The sequence below is a fragment of the Gallus gallus genome, chromosome 2 (assembly GCF_016699485.2).
Source record: "Gallus gallus isolate bGalGal1 chromosome 2, bGalGal1.mat.broiler.GRCg7b, whole genome shotgun sequence".
Taxonomy (NCBI): domain Eukaryota; kingdom Metazoa; phylum Chordata; class Aves; order Galliformes; family Phasianidae; genus Gallus; species Gallus gallus.
The window spans coordinates 65285997-65302567 of record NC_052533.1 but is presented as its reverse complement, the minus strand read 5'-3'; the positions used below and the strand labels follow the sequence as shown (position 1 = coordinate 65302567).

General features: G+C 41.9%; 1 protein-coding gene across 1 annotated transcript; it reads right to left on the bottom strand.

Annotated features, from left to right (window-relative positions):
• Positions 1-4133: 4133 nt before the first annotated feature.
• RPP40 (ribonuclease P/MRP subunit p40) lies at positions 4134-15805 on the bottom strand. Its single transcript, XM_418963.7, has 8 exons — positions 15585-15805; positions 15175-15319; positions 12068-12136; positions 10261-10356; positions 9387-9512; positions 6113-6311; positions 5644-5778; positions 4134-4432 (listed from the first exon to the last, which is right to left on the bottom strand). Exons 1-8 carry the CDS (start codon positions 15708-15710, stop codon positions 4234-4236), a joined length of 1095 nt encoding a protein of 364 aa, XP_418963.1. The 5' UTR covers positions 15711-15805; the 3' UTR covers positions 4134-4233.
• Between the last annotated feature and the right edge of the window lie 766 nt (positions 15806-16571).

The following is a 16571-nucleotide window of genomic DNA, read 5'->3' as shown; positions in this document are numbered from 1 at the left end:
TGTTTACCATTCATTCAGTGAGTTTACGTCTGCACATGTGACAAGGTAGTATTTCTGCTCCTGGTAATTCATCCGGAACACCTCAGGGTAGGATAATTGTGAAAAACAATGTACCAAGTTAGAAAACAGTGTGCTGATTTGTCACAGTCGTGTGTTTGCAAAACGTTTAAAATTGAGCAGAGGGGGTTATGTATGATGGAGGTGTATGACAAATACCACCCAGTTATCACCCAGGATGATTTTCCTCAGTGAAAAGAATCAATAAACAACAACAACAAAAAAATCCAACTGCTTCCCCCAAGCTTTCTGCTTTTCTGTTCCACTCACCCTGATAGGAGATCTTGATTTTTTTCCTCCACAGTTCATCACTACCGTTCCTCTTTCTCCATCACTTGGGACAATTTTCATTTTAGACTATATTGGTACTTTAAAGATACCGATTCCATAAAACAAACAATAAACTACCAAGAAAAACACCACCCAACCTTTCACAAATTTCAACAGGGTTTAGACAGGATGTCTTAAAGCTGCCTATGCTCTTAGTGTTACGGCTTATTAACAACAAAAGCTGTCTCAATTCAGCTGAATTGTTTGAGGATATCCGTGATGTAGTTCCTAGAAGTGTATCTCTATGATATAATGACAGTAAAGGCTTACTTTATAAGCAAGAACATAAGCTACTTCTAAAGGTAGAGACATGGGGCTGGGGTTGTGTGCATGGGGAATTAACAGAAAAACAAGCGAGAAGCCTTTAGTATTGCTGTTAGTAATAACTTGTTTCTGATAACCATCTGTGAGATCCAAAAAGCAGGTCTGTAGCCATCATTTCTTTTCACATTCAGCAGGTGCCCCTCTTATTCCTATATATATGCTCCTCAACTCTCCTCTTCCCTTTTCCAATTTATGGTCTTTCCGACCAAACTAGACCCAGGAATTTCACTGACAAGCCCGGTCCTTGCACATTCTGTGGGTTTACACCCCACCCTTTCTCTTGTAAATGGGTAGTTAACGATTCTACTGCCTTTCCTAGAGTTCCCAGTGAGTCAGACATCAACATGAGATCATCAGTATACAGCTTGACATTGTTCCGATTATTTCAATCTCCTAGGTCACGTGCCACTAAGTTATGACAGTAGGTTGGTGAATGCACGTACCCTTGTGGCAGAACCTGAAAGGTCCACTGCCTGCCTCCCCACATAAATGCAAGCTTGTCTGGTGATTCTTCATGAATGAGAACACTGAAGTAGGTTTCTACCTCCCTGCTGAACATGCCCATCAGAGAGGTAATATTGGGTATGGCTGCGTAAGTGGGTGGCATGACCTTATTTAATTATCTGTAATCCACTGTCATTCTCTATGCTCTGACTGACTTCTGTACTAGCCCATATAATTCCCCCATTTGGCCACGTGCAGGTCTTATGATCACTACTTTCTCTAGCTCCTGCACTGTTCTAGAGATTTCCTCTTGCTCCCCTGGGAGTCTATATTGTTTAGTATTAGTAATCCAGTGTGGATTTGGCAAGTGAATAGGCTCATGTTTTGCACGGCCTCTTAATATTGCCTGCACCACCTGGATACTAATACATCTCTCTCTCTCTCAGTCTGAACTCTCCTACAGTTATCTGGAAAGTCAGACCCATAGTATGTCTGTGCCCAGTATATACTCTGGGACTGGGGCAACAGACACCTTATAATGCCAGGGTCGGAGATGCCCAAGCCCCAATCTCAACCATGTCTGTGTTACAGGGATGGTCTGTCCCCCAAATCCACCAATCATCATTTTATCTCCCTGGCATTCAGTTGGATCGCCATAAATAACTGATGTTTCTGCACTAGTGTCAACTAGTGCCATAACTTGCTGTATATTCTTTTGGCACCAATAAAAAAAAAATAGTCAGCTCGATACAGGGCCTCTGGTCCCATGTGGGGACCCTCAGCGCAGGGGGGCTGGCATCCCCTGTCACACAAGTAACTGAGCAATTGCCAATTCTTTTTCCTCAAGTGGCTCAGGCACAGTGACTGGAGTCACTTGAGGAGGCTTTTTACTTTTATAGGGAACTAGGATATCTTCCAGTTTCCATGTTCTCGTTGGTATTTTTTTTTCCAATTCTCACCCCTGCTTTTTTTAGAGATATTTTGAAACTTTTGCTTGTCCTCCCACTGTCTCCACAGCTGGAGGAGGACATGATTGGGCTAGCAATCAATTTCAGCAAATTGAACCCTAGCCTGGATTAAATCATCAAGCATCTGCTTTCAGGATACCTGTATGGGTCCTGATTGAGGAGTCCATGGGGCAGGACTCCTGCTTTTAATTAGGGGGATGACCTCAACCCCTTCCAATGTTTGGATATTGCACCTGTTCCAAAAGCGCTCTGTCTCCCACAGCTCAGCCACCAACTGGGTTGGATGATGGTCTCCAAGGCCACCAAAGGGTTCAGTACAGACATCAGTGTGCCATACTGCTGTGGAGGGGCTTGCTGTAATATGAGGCCCCTCATTTCTGCTGAAAACTTAACCAGGTCAGGACTCTCAGATGTATTATCAGAAATGGGCTCCTTCATCCCTAGTTCTCTGATATAATTTTGGAGTTCTTCCACTGGGGTTCATTGTACAAAACCATGTAATTCTACATGCTGCCATTACCCACTGAATTAAAGAATGGTTTTCGTCATTATGTATTACTGTCACATCACAGCCTCTGTCTGAAGGTCAGATGTGTAGTAATGGATGCAAGTTTGGAAATCTTGGGCCCATTAATTACCACACTTTCAGCCCCCACATCCCATAATCTCAGAAGCCAGGTTGGTATGCTCTCCCGAGGTCTTTGTTTAAACTGTTGCAACAAATCCGTAAATTCAGCAGCTGTGCATGGGCATGCTGTTACACGTAGTGTGTTGTGGGCAGGGGGCCCGCTCTTCAGGTGCCAACCCTGCTGGTCTATCCTGGATTTTCTTTGTCTTCTGAGTTATTACTGGTCTTAGTTCTTGAGGATCTGAGGTTTCCAGATCCTCTAGTAGGATTTTAGTCTGCTTGGCCTTCTTTTTGTTTTTGGATTCAACTAGGATCCAAGGATCTTGCTGATCAAAGTCCTTTTCTCCTTCTAGTAATACGGATCTTAATTTCAAAGGGGAAGTTCCATTTGAAAGTGGAGGAGTTTGCCCTGTCCAAGATGTAATTTCATTTTTCAGCTGCCTAGCCTAATACAGGCTTTTAAAAGCTCATTTTCATCTTTTAATTCTTCCTACAAGGAATGATATGCATTAATAATGAGTAGCAGTGGCCATGCTATTGCAGATGCTGCTACTATTCTTTCCTCAGTTGTCAAAAGATTTTATCCTAATTTATTCAAGAAGTTAGTCACTTTTGAAGTGGATCTAATAATGGGACCACCGCCCCTTATAAGTCTCCATTCTTCAATAATCAATGCAGAACTTAGCCGTGGGGATCTTGCTGTTTCCCCTGGGAGTTCCTCTTTCAGTGTATTAATGGTCCTGGTGACCAACAGTGCACCATTTTTTTTAGATAATCCATCCTAAATAAGCACCTGGCTGGCTCATAAAGTGTAATGCTGTAATGCTATAATACAATGGAAAGTACAACAATAATAGCAGAGCAACACTATCCTAGGCTGCAGCAAGTGAGGACCTGCTCAAATGCAACAGCTGTAGACATAGAAATAAAGAATCTGCTTACCTTCAGAAGGCCTCAGGCATGCAAGGATCTCCAGCAAGATATCCTTGCCTCCACTGCCAACCCTTAAGTGAAGTCTGGGAAGGGGTGTATCCTGGCTCCACACCCCTTCAGGTCACTCAGGTTCATTGTTTGCACCTGAGCAACCATGGGTTGGCCCTGCCTTCCCACCAGGTGCTCAATCACTGCTTCAGGTCATAACTTAGCATTTCTGCAACACTAACAACCTTTAAAAGTACTTTCAAATGATGCTAGGATAAAAAGAAACTACCTACAGTCAATGCCTGAGAACTTATGCACACACAAAGTATTTTTCTTAAAGACAGAATTTTGAAGTCCTCCAGAACTGAAGACACTATACGGCAGTGAAGAAACAAAAATCCATTCTTTCCACTGTAGGTCATGCTTCAAGGACTATACGCTACAGAAAAACACAAAGCCTCTTAAGATTCAACTTATTATCTAATCATTTTTATAAAAAAAACCTATATTTTTATACAGTGTCCTGGGATTATTAGAATGCTTTTTTCTGTAGACAGTGCATTATGGAGGACAATCATCATTAGTTCCTAAAGCCATCTGAAGCCAGTAGTCCAGATTTCTAAAAATGACAAAGTTGTACAAGTTCTCTCCTCCTTTGTGAAAACCATGTTCATTCTCTCTCCAGGAAACAGGGCTGTCTGCAAAGCCGTGCACAGTTAAGGTCAGCCACTGTGCCAGCTTTGGTTCACCAAAATAGCAACTGCAAGAAAGAAAACAAGGTTATTGATAATTATAATGGAATGAGCAGAAGGTTCAAGTATACAAGGTCAAAAATTTAAGACAAGAATGTTAATGAACGTTTGTGATTAACAGAGTTTAGAAGAACACCCTGCTTTAGTACATACGTAAATCTGAAAATATTCTACCAGAATGACATTAAGAATTGAAATGTCTGACTCTTGATTATTCCTAACATACTTATAGACATGACCAAACAAAAGTTATAGTTCTAAAATCACAAATCAGTTGTTCCGAATTTCCTACAGAACGCAGTGCCTTTGAGAAAGTATTACATTTACTAAGAACAGTCATTACTGGAGAAAAAAAAAAGCACAGGAGGAAGAAACAGGCTGTGCTCGACACAAATGCTTCTACCATCAAAAAGGAAATGGATTACAAATAATCAAAGCCAGGCATTACATACTGCTTTTAAGCAGAGGCCAAGGGTATTCATTTTCTAACTCCACAAGGCTAGCAAGGCTTTCTGCATTAGATTTGAAAACACAGGAGTCAGGACGACCTTCCAGGCAAACCAAAAGCAACGTTGTTTTGAGCCAGTGCTACAATCAGTAGTAGCCACACACTTCAAGAATTCTCTTACACACAGAGCAAAGTTCCATAATTCACTGTTAGTACAGCTAATGTACATTACAGGCAGACACTGCGCTGATCTAAGATACACTAGTACCACGTAGATTGGCAGTGCATTAGAACCACAGCTACCCTGTTTATCACTACTCACATTATATGATGTATGCTGTAGCATGATTAAAATTCATATATATATACACATAATATAATAAAAGTTATTTTACTGGAATGTCATAATAGAAATGCAAACAGAGACATATTTCAGGGCACTTGATGTTCACAGACAGGAAATCTGAAAAATGTAGGAGCTCAGCAGAGCCACTGTGCTTTAGAAATTAAGATATAAAAACAGTCATTACTAGAATGCAGGGCAGGCATTCACAAATTTGTACACATCAGGAAAGTGTCCAAAAACAATTACTGCTTTTTCATACCAATGTTAAGCTTCCGCTCATTTCCCAATTGAAGTCTTCATTTTGTACTTTGTTATTTGCTTTCAACAGCACTACTGAATGTAAATGTTTAATTTTTGAAATCACTTCGAGAAAGTACCAAAAAAACCCCAGTGAACTCTAAGAATGTTCTCCTGTAAGTCCTTACCACAGCTGCTCCAGTAACTGAATTATCTTCTCAGGAATTATGAAGCCTGTGATTGTACACAAAAACGCTTTGTCCGCTATTGTGTTGGGTTGAGGACAGCAATAGGTCGATAAAAAACTAGAAGATACATTGTCTCTGAAAAAAAAAAAAAAAAAAGAGAATAAATAAATGAATAAAATAAACATACTTTAAGTCTTCTAAATAAAGTTTTAGTAATCAAAACTTGTACCGAAGAAGTATCTGTGTTGATAAGCAAACAATTAATGGAGAAGTGACACCCAAACTGTCATGGGTATCTTCGAAATCATAGGTAAGTTAATCAGGACTTACAGCAAGTACTTAAGTGCATAACAGACATTCTACTGGCAGAAACATGTCCTTCTTAATCCTTACTTAACTGTTCCTTAAATAAATTGTGGCTTTCCCTACTTAAAATGTATTTTAAGATCAAACAAATTCAAATACTTACAGATTAACTTGATTCAAGACAGCACCTAGCCATTCAAACAGCTCCTCTGTACTGCAGGACTCTTCTGGCTTTCCTTCAAGTTCATTGCTTTGTAACGTTGGACACTGCAAGTCCCTTAATGTGCTGAATGTTACTTTTGGCTTTAGGGCCTGTATTTGGTTTTTCGGAAAGTATGACATCAGTGTTGATCCCTCTGCACCTTAACAACACAACACCACAAAGGGCTGTTACAAAACTATTACACAGAGGGAGCACTGAAGTCATGAAACACGTGCATTTAAAAGATGTAGAGTGTGTGTTGAACCACAACTAGAACTGCTTATGTCTTCTTTTGCAAAAGGCATAGAATTTTCAGATTCCTTATCTTTGAATTGAGAATTAGTGCAAAATCCAGCAACTCAGTACAGGTCAGTAACATTACTATTTAACTACTAAGTACAGAAATAGATCTGACAATAGAAAATTCCAGCAAAATTAACTGGGCAAGTAATGAAATAATTCTTTACATGACTTCAAGGTATCCTGAAAAGGAATTAATGAAAGGAAAGCTACTTGCTTATTAACTTGCCCCCCAAAACAAAGCGGATTGCAAGTGCACTCACACTGTAAGCATACCCACACTTGTACACATGAGGCTAGGGAACATTTTGCCTTATAATTGTCCATACATACATCCCCTCTTTGCTCATGGACCAATTCCTGCTGCTGTGCAAGTGTGATGCATGCACACTGCACTATGTCATTAGGTCACCTCTAGCTCAGCATCTCTAGAAATTTCTCAGGCATTCAAGCATAAGAGGTAGCATACACAAGGTAGATGTAAATGGAGATAATGCATCTCTAAAACCATTTAACTGAAATTAAGCTCAAAAGAATTTAGGCATTATTTCCTCCAAGAGCACAGGGAACCCAGAGGGATCCCAGCACCACTAGTTCAGTAAGAACTACCTCCTAGAGACAGCATGGCATCTAGAAGCAAAAACAGCTCTAATGGAATGAACTCCTGCAGTTCTCAGGAACGCTTTACAAAAAGTTATAGTCTCATAAATTCTCCTGGAACACGACTTTATAAGTGCCAAAAGTGTTCCTTCTCAATTTTCTAAAAGGCACTCAAGTCTTTTACTCAGCATGCCCAGGTAGTGAGGCTTTTAGTTTTCTCAGCGGAGGACAACACCTAAGAATCATTTCAGGAGATTTGATCCCATCACCAAATACCATATACTTGATGTTCTTAGTGTGATGGGAAGCTTCATTTAGGAGCCAGGGGGATCCAGGGGAAAAATTCTTGATTCACAGCAAACTGAGAAATCATCTTCAGATACGTTATGTATGGAACTTAAGATCATCCCAGTAAAAGATCAGAATTAGACACTGAGACAAGCAGCTCTCCCACCTACTTAGCTGCCATCCCAGAACACCATTTCCCCAAACAGTGAAAAAGCGAGCAGCTGATTACAGGTTTGAGAACAGATTCATCAATCGTGTCAAGAGAAATTCTAGGATAGTCCGAGAAACAAACACCTTGAAGTGAGAAGGAATGGATGAAATTCATGAACGGGACACAGTTAACTACAAAATACAGTATCTGTGGCCCACTATCAAGAATTCTGGACTGCTTAAGTTCCATCAGCCGTATCTATGCCAGCAAAGGCAATCGCTTGGAAGAGGAGGGCTTAACTGACCCTTTTTATTCATCCTGCACAAAAGGCTGTCCAAGTGCAGAAGGGCACAGATGACAGATACTGAACTTCTGTTAGTTTGTATATTTACATAAATATATATGCGTATTTATGTCTGAAGTGCATTACGACAATCCACCTTCAGTCTATTCTTCCCTTAAGTACTCGTTACACTAACAGGCTCAAAGAACACTTAATATTGCCTGAGAGTTCTTGATCAAACAAAAATTGATACATTTTAAATGTCCCCCCAAAACAGAAACTTCAGCTGTAGTCCTAACTTCAGGAAATCTCCAAGGCTACAGACAAGACTCTAACAGAACAGCTCCTCTAGCTACAGCAAAGCTTTCCATGCCCACAAAAACCAGCTACATTGTCAAAGTTCTCTGGGAGTCCAGTGAATTTCAGCCAATAAATATTTTAAATTGCCATAGAAATTACAGCAGTAGAACAGAGAAGAAAAGATGGCTTTGATTCTGTCATTAAAGACATGAGACACTCCGTATTCTTTCTGTTTCTCTGAACACCAGAACTAGGAAATAGAGAAAAAACAACAAAAAAAAAATCAGTATGAAAACTGAAAACCCTACTTTTGGGAAGTGATAGGAATGTTTACAGGCCTCCAGCAGTGCTGGCCATGGCAAGAAGCACCAGTGTTCAGCAGGAAGGCTGCAAGCACAATGCTCACGGAGGACAAGGACGCTCTCAAGAAAATACAGCCCTCTTTTCCCCTTCCAGCAGAATCCACACAATGCCTCCATGCCTATTAATAAGATCTATGGGTGTTTTATTTTTGTCAGTACAAATGAAGAGTCTTCCTATGTTACAAACTTGATTCTTACACAGAACGACATTCTAATTTAACTCCATATTCAGGAGATGATTAACTTGACTATAGTTTTTTGGCCATAAGAAACTGAAGAAAAGGGATACTGTTCTTCCTGAATGCTGCTACACAGGCAGCAATAAATGTAAAAAGCATACTGGCCCTAATAGCATTCTGCTCTCTGCCCAGAGTCAATAAATCCAAGCAAGCTGAGCCTGAGGATCTGCCACCTTAACTGGATTTATGTCAACATTTATGGTAGCAAGAGTCTTCACTGTGACTATTTCCTGAAGATGACAAGGGCAGAAGCTGCAAGCCTTAAACAACTCCTGTAATGACAAACAAGGACAAATCCATGTAACACAGTTTGTATTAAAAAGGGTGGGGAAACCCGAAAGACTATTAAGTGAAACATGGGGCAGAGCTGAAGGAGCTTGAAAGCAGCTTTAATTTCTCACATCAGCAACACTTGGACTTTAAAGAGTCCAGAATCACTAAGAGTGTAAAGAGCAGACAGGAAAGCATGCTCGAGGACCTCTCTGACATCTCACTAGTGTGAGACTTCTCAGTGACTTCAAGCAGAAGCACACTGAAAGCTACAGTTCTGATAAGGCATGGCTCCTGTGTTTTTTGTCAGTGCAAATGCTGCACACACAAAATGATCTGTTCTGAGGAAATACAATTGGACAATACTAGAGAAAAGCAGCAAACTACAAATATTTGGACATCGTGTCAGTTCCATTTTAGCTTTACCTTCAGTTCTTATTACCTGAATTATACCAAGCCAGTAAGAAGTCAAATTCCAAAGGTTTCTTTTCCTTCAAGGCCCAAAGCACCCTCTTATGTTTCGTGCCATCGGGATGAAAGTTGGAATCGGTCAAGTCAATAGTTATAACTGCAAAAAAGTGCAAAAGCCATTTTAATTCAATAGACTAAATTTAATACCAAAATTAAGAATTAAAGCAACACAAAGAAACCAAAGAGCATTAAAATACCTTTTCACATGTACAGCGTCTTTACAAAGTATTTGACTATGCAAATATGACTCCCCATTATGTAAATAATCTCCTCCTGCCATCTTTATTTTGATGTAATGCGGAACTGTTTCCTAGTGAAGGCAACAGCAAAGTCCCAATACAGAGCTTCCTGTGTTCCAGTTTCTGCCCAGCATCCCTTGTTTTATTGCTGCACACCACCAAAAAGAGTCCACCCCCATCAACTTGACTCGGACGCTTTAGGTGTTTAAACAGCAGTGAGATTCCCTCAGAGCCTTTTCTTCTCCAGACTGAGGAGTCCCAGGTCTCTCAGCCTTTCCTCTTAAATCAGAAGGCACAGATACTTCACAAAGCATACAAACATTCCTCAGTTCTACATCACTCCAATATAATCAAAACACCAGAAAATAGAGACCTTATAGAATGCCCCCAATAATGTTTATTTCCTTATAGTTACTTTTTAATTAAAAAAAAAGAAAATAGTTTTGCTCTTCATGCAATCTTTTTTATCTGTATCTGGAAATGTACCCAGCTAGACAATAATCATTTTTAAGGAAAGGTAAGTTTCAGTGTTGCTGTTTTAACATCCTAACAAGGCATTTCACAAACAGATCTGAAGCAAGCACTATTCATATCAATTACACTTACTGTATCTCATCGGTTTTTTACCAGAATACCGAGAAGGGCGGCCTTGCAGTCCAAGTTCCTCATAAGTATCTTTATCTACTGACAGAATTAGTTTTCCTATAAACAAAACAAACTTCAATTTAAATAATTATTTAATTTAGTTCCCTTGGAAGTCTTCCAAGAACCACGTACTTTACACAGCGTTAACTTGGGATCACTAGGTATTGCTAACGTAATCCAGACCTCTTAGTTTCAGTTAAGCTGATTACCAGATCTGCTCCTGACATTTAAATTCAACTGTCCTTTATTATCCTACAGGTCTTATGAATTCGAATGAGAAAAGTGCAATATCGATTTAGACACAGTTTTTTTGTTTGTCTTACTGTGCTATGGGAGTATTTCACTCAAACCTTCCTCTGCTTGACCCCTACATTTGCTGTGTCATTGGCTGAACACAGAGCTACACTTGGGACCTGATTCTGTAAACATTCCTTCATGCTCTGCTCAATTAAACGTACAAAAGCACTGCCTCCTGCTCCTATGGGACTGCTCTCCCTGAGTGAAACATGCTTATTAGCAATGAGCAGATAATGCCCAGGAGCACCTCCACTCCCCGGCTCACAAGCCAAATCTGGCAGCTGCCACTTGGTACACAATTTCACACAAAAGATTGCTACCACAGTATTTCAATTCTACTATAATATGTCTAACAGTATAATACAGAATACAAACAAATAAGGTTGTGCTGAAGGTTTCAGACATTGACACCACCAGGAACAGTAATGCTGTCTCTGCATTAATGCTGCACAGCTGGTAATAGCTGCACCATACAAACTCAGCCACTACCACGTACCTGTTTTGCTAGGTCTATGCTAATGGAGTACATAAAATAATTCCTCCACTGAAGAATTTGAATTTTCTTATGCCCTGATAGGCACCTGATCCATTGTAACACCTTGAGTTAGAGGGCAGATAACCCAATTTGTGTCTCTATTACATTTGATACACTGTTAAACATGAAAACATATTTGAATGTCAGAATAGTTCCATTACTTTCTTTGCATGCAAAATCCCATCCAAGAAATAATGCTTTGTCATAAAATAATGATGAGGATGCAAGAGAGGTTTTTCGTGTTAAATATTTCTCAAATAATTAACATTGGATATTTCAAAAGGTATTCCCAAACAGTGTTTATCATTTCTTTTTTGGTACAAATTGTATCTTTAAAACCAGTATGAAACAAGAAGTTGGAACGTGGTGTATTGAGAAAAATAATCATATAGAATCATAGAATCACAAGGTTGGAAAGGACCTATAAGATCATCTAGTCCAACCGTCCTCCCGTTACCCTTGCTACCACAAGCTACTAAAACATATCTCATAGCTCCTCATCCAGATGCCTCTTGAACACTGCCAGGGACGGCGACTCCACCACCTCCCTGGGCAGGCCACTTTAGTGCCTGACCACTCTCTGAGAGCGTATCTAGCAATTTCTGCCAGGTGAAGCACTGACATCTAATACTATCAATAAGCAACACCAATTTTTTATTTTACTTTCCTTCAGACAAAACCATTTAACAGCATGAATCAAAGCAGTTGAATTATTTTAGCATACTTCTAATAAAGTAGGCAAGGACAGTAGGCCCATCTTTCAGTTTACATAATTCCACATTAAAAACAAAACAAAACAAAATAAAACAAAAACACAAAACAAGCAATGCTGGAAATCATAATCAATGTATGTATCTTAACATTCTTAACAACAATTATTATTGATTATTTGATTGATATTGATTAACAACAATCTTAAAAATCAAAAGAACATACCAGTTGGTAGTAAAGCTGCAGTATTATCTTGATCAATTCTGGTGTTATACGTAAGTGCATAGCATGAACCTTTAATAGTAAAGCAGAAAATTCTGAGATTATACAGCCTCTGGAGAAAGATATAACAAACAGGGAACATTCACTTCAAGATAATCAAGCATGCACCAAATCTTTTGAATTATTCTTAATTCTTGTGTTTTCAGTAGGTAACTTTCTTCCACCTTCTTGAACAAAATGCCTCTTATTAATTTTATAAACTTTACAATAGTACTATTGCAAAGGATTTGTAATACAGGTAACATTATCAATATGCCTCAGTCCAGACATACATTACTTCCATGTGCAAACTTTCCCACTCAGGAAATGGAAGAAACTGTACATAGAATTGAGTTGGAAGGGACCCTTAATGGTCACCTTGTCCAACTCCCCTGCAATGAACAGGGACACCTACAGCTACATCAGGTTGCTCAGAGCACTGTCCAGCCTGACCTCAAGTGTCTTCAGGGACAGGGCTCCAGATCTCTCTGTGCAACCTGTGCCAGTGCCTCATTGTACACCCTCATTGTAAAAAGCTTCTTCCTTACATCCAATCTAAATCTCCCTACTTTTAGTATGAAACCATTTCCTGTTGTCCTACCAAAACAGACCCAACTAAATAGTCTGTCCCCTTCTTTCTTACAGTCCCCCTTTAGATACTGAGAAGCAATTATCAGGTCTCCCCAGAACCTTCTCTGCTCCAGGCTGAACAGCCCCAGTTCTCTCAGCCTGTCCTTGTAGGAAAAGTGTTCCAACTCCTGAATAATTTTCGTGGTGCTCCTCTGCACATGCTCCAACAGGTCCACATCTCTCCTGAACTGAGGACTTCACATCTGGATGCAGTGCTTCAGGTGAGGGCTCACCAGCACAGAGTAGAGAGGCAGGATCATCTCTCTCAACCTGCTGGCTACACTTGTTTTGATATAGCCCAGGATATGGTTTGCTTTCCAGGCTGAGAGGGCACATTTCTGGCTCACGTCTAGCTTGCCTTCCAACAGTACCCCCAGGTCCTTTTCAGCAGGGCTGCGCTCCATCCTTTCATCCCTCAGCTCGTACCGACAGCAGGGGTTGCCATGAAGAGCAAGGCCTTGCACTTGAATGTGTCGAACCTCGTGAGGATCTCCCAGGCTCACTGCTCAAGCCTGCCTAGATCTCTATGGATGGCATCCCATCGCTCAGATGTGTTGATCACACTGTACAGCTTCTTGTCATCTGTAAACTTGCTGCCGGTGCATGTGATCCCACTGTTGACACCATTGATGAAGACGTTAAAAAACATTAGTCCCAGTACTGACCCCTGAGGGACACCACTCATCACTGATCTCCATCTGGACACTGAGCCATTGACCATCACTTCCGGGTATGATCTTGCAACCAGTTTCTCATCTGTTGGACAGTCCACCCATCAAATCCAGATAAAGATGTTATAGGGAGTCACATCAAAGGCATTACAGATGAAAGCAGCATCTCTTCCCTTGTCCACTGTCAGTTACACCATCATAAAAAGTGACAAGTTTGGTCAGGTGGGACCTGCCCTTGGTGAAGCCATGCAGGTTGTCCCGTATCTCCTCCATCTCTTCCATGTGTCCCTTGGCATAGCTTCCAGGAGGATCTGCTCCATGATCTTCCTCAGCACAGAGATGAGACTGACAGGTTGATAGTTCACTGGCTCATGCTTTCTATGTCTTAAAAAAAAAAGAGTGTGACATTGCCTTTTTTCCAGTCAACAAGAGACTTCACCTAACAGCCATGAATTTTCAAATATCTTCTGAACCATCCACTCGAGGGCTGTGTGAAGAGCAGCTGTCAGTGAAGACAGAGGCAAAAAAGTTGACAAGTACCTCAGCCTTCTCCTTCTCCATCGTTACCACTCTGCCTGTACTGCCATCCTTTTCTGGTTTGCATACCTGTAGAAGCCTTTCTTGTTCCCCTTTCACCCCTTTCCAAGTCCAGTTCCAGCTGGGCCTTGGCCTTCCTGACCCCACCCCTACACAACCTAGCAGCATTCCCATACTGCTGCCAAGGTACCTGTCCCTGCTTCCACTGCCTGTGCAGTGAAATATGTCTTTTCCTGAAATATATGGGTTAATAGTTCACATAAAAGCAAGGTGGAAAATGCTGATGTGATCGATATATTTTGTGGCAGATACTTTCACAAAATTCTTCTGTTTTAGACGCGTTATTAGAAATACAAGAGTCAGATTGTGTAAACTTGCTAATACGGAAGCGATGTTACATTTCGTATATCAAGAAACGGATTTCTCACTTTCCTCTTTCTCCGATGTGTTATTTTTTCTCCCCTCTTTTGCCTTTGAAGTTTGTTTTCCTCCTGGGCAATCATCCAAAAGACACAACATTCATCAGGAGCCAAGTAAGTGGGCCATGCTGGATGGAAACAACACACTTTGAATACGTAAAACAGGTGTGCTAGGCAGAGGCAGCATCTTCCTGATCCTTCTTTGCAACATCTTTCTTCTTACTGCATAAGGATGGGCCACCACTTCATCACCCAAAAGGAAAGAAAAACAGCCAACAAAAAAAAGCAGCAAGCCTTCTTTGCATCTAGGAAAATAGGCACAGGCTGCACTGTGTTGGAATATGAAGGGATCAGAGAGGAGAGTCACAGAATTGCTCAGATTGGAAAAGACCTTAAAGATCATTGAGTCCAACCATAACTTGACCATACTACCCTAACTCTAACAACCCGCCACTAAATCATGGCCCTGAGAAGGAAGGTGAGTTCTGCATAAGGTGTATGAGAAGGAAGGTGAGTTCTGCATAAGGTGTAGAAGATGAGAGGTGAGACTACATATAGAAGCCCTCCTGTCAGGTGGCTTGCAGAATTTAGATGGAATGGGGAAAAAATAAAGTGGGAGCAACCCTAAGTTTTGGACCCATTGGTTGTAAGTAAATGCTGGTATCACAAAGCAGGGGAAAAAAGGAGATCAAGAAATGCATAGATTTTATTAGCACACTTTCTTCCCTTTCTTTAAAACAGAATAAATAGTAGCAAATTAATGTTAGTGCTTAGGGAAGAAAAGGCTACCTTTGTGCGTGCCATACATCCTTACCTTTCCTCACAAAGCAGTCAATGAATTCGTGACTGAGCAGCTGGTGGACGGACAGGCTCCTCACCACGTAGTACTCCCCAATGTCTGCAACAGCGCCTTTCAGCACTTCGGGCAGCAGGCCGCACTCAGGGATCAGCACAGACACCTGCTGGGAACAGACCCGTAACGCAAGCCGTATCTGAAACGCGCGAGGGATGGAAACCAAGAAAAGCGAAAGAAACATAAAATGAACGAGCCCGACTTAGCCAGCAGCTACGGCTGGAAAGGTAGGCTGACTGAAACAGCAAAGCCCAAAGCAGACCTGAAGCTAACGTCTGCTCCCCTCGCTGCCCCTTCCTCCCACACAGCTCCAGGACGCGACCCAGACGCGCCTCTATCCCCGTCCGGGCACCGCCGCCACCCGCACTCACGCGGCAGTTGTAGGCGTGGTCCCGCACGTGCACCGCGTGGCGGGAGCGCGCATGCCGCGCGTTGCCCTTCTCGCACACCAGCAGGTGCCGGGGCGCCTGCTGCAGGCGCCGCAGCGGCACCGACATTCTCCACCGCAACCTCCGATGGAACCACCACCTCGCCGCGCGCGACCCGCCGCTCGGCAGAGATGCAAGGCGTGGGGAACTCCGTGCGTGACGTCACTTCCGCCAGCCCGGACAGCGCGCTGCTTCCGCGTAGAGCCGAGCCTCATGCGCCACGTGCGCATGCGCTGCGGCACCCCGCGGTGTGGTGGGCTGGAAGCTCTGCGCTTCCTCCACCAGTGCCAACACGCCTTCATCAGGCTTCGTGGAGATACAGCAGGAGCCCACACGGACACACTGAGTAACTGAACACCCACTGAACGTGTCGTGTCCCTTAGATGCTGAGCGTATTTGCAACAATAGCAATACTTCTATCAGATACAATGCAGTATCTGCTCACAGTCCGATGAATCATAGGATCATGGAATGGCCTGGGTTGAAAAGGACCACAATGATCATCTGGTTTCAACCCCTCTGCTATGTGCAGGGTCGCCAACCACCAGATCAGGCTGCCCAGGTTAGCCAGCACCATTCTGAGTGCCGTGGGGTTGGGTCTGCCCATCATGTGTCTTCTCACAGATCATTCTGAATGTATTTAGTATACAGAAATTACAAAAACTTTACATCTCCATGCAGTTTTTTCTCTTCCTTGTCCCTGAACTTTTGGCCCCCATATTTACTTTAAAATGGTCACTACCAACCTTCCTAGTATTTGTTTTGCTGCTTCTATACGCTGCACAAGGCTGCACTTCAGTCTAGGTCACTAAGATCTGGTTAGTAGGCATTGTAGAACCACAATATCCCGAGTTGGAAGGGACCCATAAGGATCATAGACTCATAGAACGGTTTGGGTTGGAAGGGACCTGTAAGATCACCTAGTTTCAA